At 50.7% G+C, this 7,169-nt stretch overlaps 1 protein-coding gene across 6 annotated transcripts in view; it reads left to right on the top strand.

Annotated features, from left to right (window-relative positions):
- The window catches only part of SCNN1A (sodium channel epithelial 1 subunit alpha), a 33,770-nt gene extending 30,533 nt beyond the window's left edge, over window positions 1-3,237 (top strand). For all 6 annotated transcript variants that reach the window (XM_072766179.1, XM_072766180.1, XM_072766182.1 and 3 more), the window contains 5 exons: window positions 770-848; window positions 979-1,036; window positions 1,205-1,260; window positions 1,408-1,483; window positions 1,824-3,237. In XM_072766179.1, the coding sequence (XP_072622280.1) occupies window positions 770-848; window positions 979-1,036; window positions 1,205-1,260; window positions 1,408-1,483; window positions 1,824-2,204 (650 nt within the window). In that variant the 3' untranslated portion in view covers window positions 2,205-3,237. The remainder of the gene's footprint in view (window positions 1-769; window positions 849-978; window positions 1,037-1,204; window positions 1,261-1,407; window positions 1,484-1,823) is intronic.
- Window positions 3,238-7,169: the final 3,932 nt, after the last annotated feature.

Consider the following 7,169-nt stretch of genomic DNA (forward strand, 5'->3'; position numbering starts at 1 on the left):
TACACATTCATCAGTTGATGGACATTTGGGTTGTTTCTATTTCCTGTTTCTATTTTGTGTGTGAACATGTGTTTTCAGTTCTCTTGGGTATATACTTACGAGGGGTGTTTCTGGGTCATATCGTAACTCCGTGTTCGACATTTTGAGGAACTGCCCGCCTCTTTTCCAAAGTGGCCGCACCATTTCACAGTCCCAGCAGCAATGTAGGAGGGTTCTAGTTGCTTAACATCCTCACCAGTACTTACTTATTTATCTTTTTAGTGGCCATCCTGGTGGGTGTGAGATGGCATCTTGTGGTTTAAGCTCATTTTTCTTTTTTTTTTTTTTAAGGTTTTATTTATTTATTTGACAGAGAGCGCAAGCAGAGGGAACAGTAGAGGGAGAGGGAGAAGCAGACTCTTCACAGAGCAGGGAAGCCTGACACAGGGCTTGATCTCAGACCCTGAGATCATGACCTGAGCCAAAGGCAGATACTTAACTGACCGAGCCACCCAGGTGCCCCTAAGCTCATTTTTCTTACATGACAACTGTTCCCAGTTTTCTTTTCGATTTTAGATTTTTGTCCATATCCTACTCATCTTTACATAGATGTGTCCTAGGTCATTTTTTGGTTTGGGTTTTTTTGGTTTTTTTTGGTGCTGCCACTCAGGAAGCATCACTATAATGCTACTTGTGACATGGGTACCTACATATCTTGGGAGATCTCTTGGGTCTAGGATGGAGAAAGTTGAGGTGCCCCAGGAAAATGGGCACCTCTCTGCACCCACAGGTTACTGTTACTATAAGCTCCAGGATGCCTTTTCCTCAGACCACCTGGGCTGTTTCACCAAGTGCAGGAAACCATGTAGGTGAGTATCTCCTTCCCCTGAGGTACAGATTGGGCAGCTGGCTACTTGACTGGGTAGAAGACAGGGTCCTTGGCTAAATCTTTGAGTGGGAGAACCTCACTCCCACTCTTGCTCCTTTCTCCATCCCCAGTGTAACCAGCTACCAGCTCTCTGCCGGTTATTCACGATGGCCCTCAGTGACATCCCAGGTAAAGTGGGGAAGGGGTGGGATAGGGGATGTGTGTGTGTGTGTGTGTGTGTGTGTGTAACACCATGGTCTTCTCTGGGTATGTGTAGGGTTGTGTTTAATCCCACACCCAACCCTATAAGCCTGAAGAATATGGGGTGACCCTATTGACACACCCATTCTGTGCCAGGACTGGATCTTCCAGATGCTATCCCGACAGAACAATTACACCATCAACAACAAAAGGTACATCCTACCCTGATCTGGCCAGGGAGGGGAATCCTTGGGAGGGAAAACCAATCTAGGAAGAGGATGTGATTGGAGAAGGGTGTTTGTGAGGGTATGAGAAATTAATCCATCAACATTTCTTCCTCCCCTCGTTTCGACTCCAAGAAACGGAGTCGCCAAACTCAACATCTTCTTCAAGGAGCTGAAATACAAAACCAATTCGGAGTCTCCCTCTGTCACGGTATGTCTGCAATTCTCTTGAAGGTCTTAGCAGGTGGCTGTCAGGGAAGACAAGGGGGTCCCTCTGTGGGACTGCAGAGGTCTGGGCCTGGAAGGTAGGGGGAACAAGGAAAGATGAGGGGGGCACAGGGCAGGTTGAGAAGGTTGGAAGAAGGGGAGCTTGGCTGGGTGATGAAGTCTCTCTGAGCGTGTTGGGAGGGAAAGGTGTGCCCGATGGGTATGACTTAGACAGAAGGCGGTGGGGGTGTAGTAAGGGCCTCATGGAAGGAGGGATGGGGCTCCTCTTCCAGAGCCCACCCAGGCCTCTGCCCTAGGGGTCACTGTGCCCTTCCTCCTTATAGATGGTCACCCTCCTGTCCAACCTGGGCAGCCAGTGGAGCCTGTGGTTCGGCTCCTCGGTGCTGTCTGTGGTGGAGATGGCTGAGCTCATCTTTGATCTCTTGGTCATCACATTCCTCATGCTGCTCCGGAGGTTCCGAAGCCGATACTGGTCTCCAGGCCGAGGGGGCAGGGGTGCCCAGGAGGTGGCCTCCAACCCAGCTTCCTCCTTCCCCTCCCATTTCTGCCCCCACTCCACATCCCTGTCCTCATCCCTGCCAGGCCCTGCTATTTCCCCAGCCTTGACAGCCCCTCCCCCTGCCTATGCCACTCTGGGCCCCTGCCCATCTCCATCCAGCTTGGCGGGGGCCCACTCCTCTGCCTATACTCTGGGGAAGCCCTGAGCAGGAAAGAGACTGTCCCTCTCCACCCAAGGCAGGCGCTTCCCCTGGTGGGAGGGGACCAGGCTTGGCAGGATTAAAGAAAGTTTGGGGACTTCCTCTCAGAGCTGCCCAACTGCCTTTGGTGTGAGGGGAGGGAGGCAGGATGGATAAGGGGCTGCAGAAATTGTCCGGCGAACAGGGGCCAAGGAACTTGCCCAGAATTGCCCCGTACCCTTCTGCCCTGTACCCTCTGGTCCTGCCTCTAGAAGACTCTGATTCCCCTTCCCCATTGCAAACAAATCTGCTTTTCCCTTGGATCAGCCAAGCCAAACTCGGAGGTTGGACAAGGAACCTTCCTAGGAAACCACTGGTGACTGAAACAAAACACAAGCAGGTGTGCACAAAGGCACGTGCAGGTTTCCTACCCAAAGATGACTAAAGCCAATCCCAGGCCTGGCCATGCTGTTTTCCATGACACGTTTGCTCCTCTTCTTGAACTTGAGTGGGGAACCCCACCCAAAAGCCCCCTCTGCTAGTACTTGGGCAATTCCCCTTCCCAGGGCAGGGCCTGGAGTAGACCAGTCTAGTGAAGTCTTGGCCATTCCTAGTTGGCTCCAGGACTCTTCCAGCCTCCTCTACTCTGTGCCCCCACGGAGCCATACCCCAGTGTCTCTGTGTCCTTCATACCTCTGCATATTTGCTTAAGTTATTTCCTCAGCCTGGAAGCTTTGCACACCATCTGGAGAATTCCTGTGCATCCCTTAGGACCCTGCTCAGACATCACTACTTCTATGTGAAGACTTCTGCTCCTCCTTATCTTCCCCAGATTTGATCACTTCCCACTCCCCTGGACTTCCACTGCACAGCATAACATCTATTGGAGTGCGGATGTTGCATTATGCTTTCTTGTTCATTTGTGTCTCCCTCCCCAACTAGACTGTGAGCTCCTTGTGGTCAGGGACAGAGTCTTGTTTGTTTATGTATCATCAGGGACTAGCCCAGTGTCCCTCTTAGAGCAAGTAGGCAGGTGCTCAATAAATGTTTGCTGCATAAAGAATGTCTGGAGAGCTGTACGGGGATACTGTCGACGGGGTAGGGAATGGATGCAAGCCTCTGGGTCACCGCCCAAGCTCCTTGGAGGTCCCATGGTGGGGAGAGGGCAACAGACTTTCATACCCTTGGCTTCACTATGGAAGCAACCATTCTTCAGGGGTGTTGGCAGAGATGAACTGTACTGCTGGCTCCCCCATGGGCATTGCTGAGCATCTGCTAGATGTTCATCACCATGCTCGGATAGGAGGGTGATGCCATGGTGCTGCTCCCCTCAGGACACCTACTGGGGAGCGCTTGCAATGACTCACCCCTGTCTACTGTTTGAACTTTCTTTCTCTCCCTAACTTTACTTACCATCACCAGACATCCACCTCTTCAATTGCTAAGTGCCACTCTACACCAGTTGCAAGATAACGCCCTCACCTGCCCACCTCCCTATCAACTGACCCACAGTTGGGGGTGGGTGGAGAGGAGGAGACTAGGGCCAATTTCTTCTGGAACCTCAAAACCTGGTATATTCCGATTCTCTCATCATTGCAGAGAGGACAACAGCACCAACCCTCCTGCTTTTATTAAAGGAGAAACGGAGATGTGTGAGTGGAACCCCAGTTTTTTGGAATCCTGGTTCCTTCCTCCATGCTAGCCTGAGACCTGCAACCCGGAAGTCACTCTTCCTCCTCATCTTTGAGGACACCTCCCTGCTGTCTTGGTCTCATCCCCTCTTCATTACAATCTTCCTGTCTGGAGAGAGGGGCGATGGGAATCCTGGTGAGAAAGTGGGGGAGGTGCTGAAGGGAGTGGAGAAGTAGAAAAGGTCGTAACCAGAAACTGACATGAGGACTTCTGATTCGAGCCCATGAGGGGAAATGGTGGTGTCACAACAGGCTCCCCTGTCCGGGCCCTTGGGTCCAGCCTGTGCTGGTCTGCTCTCTGCCATGGCCCAGCCTGGGCCTTGTCCCTCCCCGCCCTCAGCCCCTCTCCTCTGGCTGCAGGACGAAGCTGGCTCTGTTATGAATGACAGCCGTCTGCTCTCCACCCCCACAACCCCAGGCCCACTCGAGTTTCTTCCGGCCCACTGCATTTCCATTCTGTGCTGTCTCTTCATCTTTTCCCTATATATCTTTATCTTTCTTTTTTTTTTTTATCTTTATCTTTCTTAATCTTTTATCTCCATATACCCCTGGACTCCAGGATTAGGAGTCAGAATGTGGGTCTGAGAAGAAAGACTTCAGGTTGCCTTTTTTTCTTACCTGATTGAAGTAACTTGCCCAAGCTCATAATTCTTACAGAACCAGCCTGGAGCCAGGTGTCCTGCTACTTATGACACATCCTGCCTCCCTGTGAGACATGGAATCAGATGACAGGGCTGGGGCTAGAACCCCTGGCACCCAGACTTGGAGTCCAGAGTCCTTTCTATCTGCTGCTATATGTGTGTGTGTGTGTGTGTGTGTGTGTGTGTGTGTGTGTGTGTGATGTGGCACGTGATGGAGGAAGAGGGGAACCTGTGCTCTGTTCTCGTCACCTGTTGCTCCACAAGCCCTAACAGTCATTCCTTCACCCCCTAGTTCACCCCTCTCTTATGTCTCCATCTCTGCAATTCCCTCCCATTATTTCTGCTTCCCTGGAAGGGGTCATGGCCACCTTTTCACCTCCTCCATGAGACTAGTTAGCCTTTCATATTCCTGCAAACACCTACCTCTCACCGTTTTTTTAAGACTTAATTTTTTTTAAAATTCTTAAAAAAAATTTTTTTTTATTTATTTATGATAGTCACAGAGAGAGAGAGAGGCAGAGACACAGGCAGAGGGAGAAGCAGGCTCCATGCACCGGGAGCCCGATGTGGGATTTGATCCCAGGTCTCCAGGATCGCGCCCTGGGCCAAAGGCAGGCGCCAAACCGCTGCGCCACCCAGGGATCCCAAGACTTTATTTTTAAGAAAGATTTTATTCATGAGAGACACACAGAGAGGCAGAGACATAAGGCAGAAGGAGAAGCAGGCTCCCTGTGGAGGGCCCACTGCAGGACTCAATCCCAGGACCCCAGGATCACGACCTGAGCCAAAGGAAGACACTTAATTTCTGAGCCACCCAGGTGCCCCCAAGACAGAATTTTATTGAACAATTTAATGCCACATTTTTCAAAATTTAAAGTACGTGCACATTTATCCTAAACAATGAAAGAAACTCTCTTTTTGTGCCAGGCTATGTATGTAATGGCTTTGACAGTTGGCACAGACTATTAAAAATTCCTCGTAACCTTAAAAACAGGATATTAAAGTTGTTATTAATTGTGAATACTATTAATTGTGCAACTCCTAACATTACTACCGCTTATTGAATGCTTAATATATGGTAAACACTTCTATTTTCAGAAGCTGGAGGATGGGCTGAAGTCAGCCAGGGATGGAGGGCATCTGAGCACCATTCTTATCTACAGATGCCCTGCCTTTGGGATCCAAGAGGGGAGGCCAGGGAGGGTGGAGTCCAATATGTGGGGTCAGCTGGTGGATCAAGGGGAGAAGGGACCAGGTGCTCTGATTCCAAGTTACAAAGACTTCTCCCTGCATCTCTAGCAACCTCAGTGGCTGGGGGACCTCAGGCCTGGGTATTGTGGTAAGGGTATTGGGCTGGGTATTGTGAAAGTCATTGTGCCCAGAGGATATTTGGGCACCCTTGTACCCTTGTTGTACCCTTGTTGTGGGACTCATCTGGGAGATATTCTGCACAAATGGGGGTGGCATGAAATACCCAGAGTATGGTATCTGACTCAAGGGGACAGACAGAAAAGTGGCAGTGTTGTCTGTCATAGCAAAACGGGCACTCAACTGAAGTTAGGGTTTGGGGATTTCAGGGCTCAATTTTCTTATAAAACAAAGGGTTGTGGTAGATTACATCTAAGGTCAATTTGGATTGATATATCGAAATATCTGGTAAAGGGGCACAGAATGTACTGGTAACGTGATCCAGATAGCTGTAATTCCCACAGCATTTTCACAGATATGATCTCGTTAATCCTTATGACATCATCTTCCCCATGTAGGTGGGTCAGGCAATGTTACCCTCACCTAATAAATGAGTCTTGGTGGGGCACCTGGATGACGCAGTCATTGAACTTCTGCCTTTGGTTCAGGTCGTGATCCCGGGGTCCTGGGATCAAGTCCCACATCAGGCTCCAGGTAGAGAGCCTGCTTCTCCCTCTGCCTCTCTCTCTGTGTCTCTCATGAATAAGTAAATAAAATCTTAAAAATAAATAAATAAATGAGGCTTGGTGGAGGTTTTGCCAAAAGTCCCTCAACTTTTTGTGGCAGAGCCAGCATCAGCAGCTGGGGGCCCTGGCCAGGCAGAGTAGATGAGCACCAGACTGGTGGGAGGGTGTCAGGGCCCCAGTCAGGGCAGAAAGCCAGGGTTAGGGTTTACTTTGAGTCTGGGTTGGAGGGATAAATACCCAAGAGAGTGGGAGATTAGGGTGTCAGTGGAGAACTCTGGAGCAAAGGGAGGACTTACTACGGAATGCTGAGTGCCTGTCACAGGTCAGACACCTGTCCTGTCTCAGGAAATCTTCACAGCCACCCCATGAACTAGGTTCTCTCCAACTGGCAAACTGAAAAACAGACCCACAGGCTGTCTGTAGGTCGTTCGTTGGTCCAGGACCAGACAGCTAAAAAAGTAGAGGATTCTGAACTGGAACCCAGTGAATTAGATTCCAAAGCCCTGAGCCAGTCTACTGCTGGTCACGTGGGAAAGGTCTTGGGTGGGTGGGGTGGGGGGGCTGTTCGCTCCTCGGGTCGGGGCTGGAGGGGTCAGATTGCTGGGCTGGCGGCCCTAGGCTGCCGCCAGAGCCAGGGCTGCAGGCGCCTCTGACTGAGCTCCAAAGGGTTACAGCCCTTCGCCCCCCCTCCCCCGCCTCCTCCCTCCTCCTCCCCCAGGCTCTTCC

The sequence above is a fragment of the Vulpes vulpes genome, chromosome 8 (genome assembly GCF_048418805.1).
Source record: "Vulpes vulpes isolate BD-2025 chromosome 8, VulVul3, whole genome shotgun sequence".
In the NCBI taxonomy this organism is placed as follows: Eukaryota; Metazoa; Chordata; class Mammalia; order Carnivora; family Canidae; genus Vulpes; species Vulpes vulpes.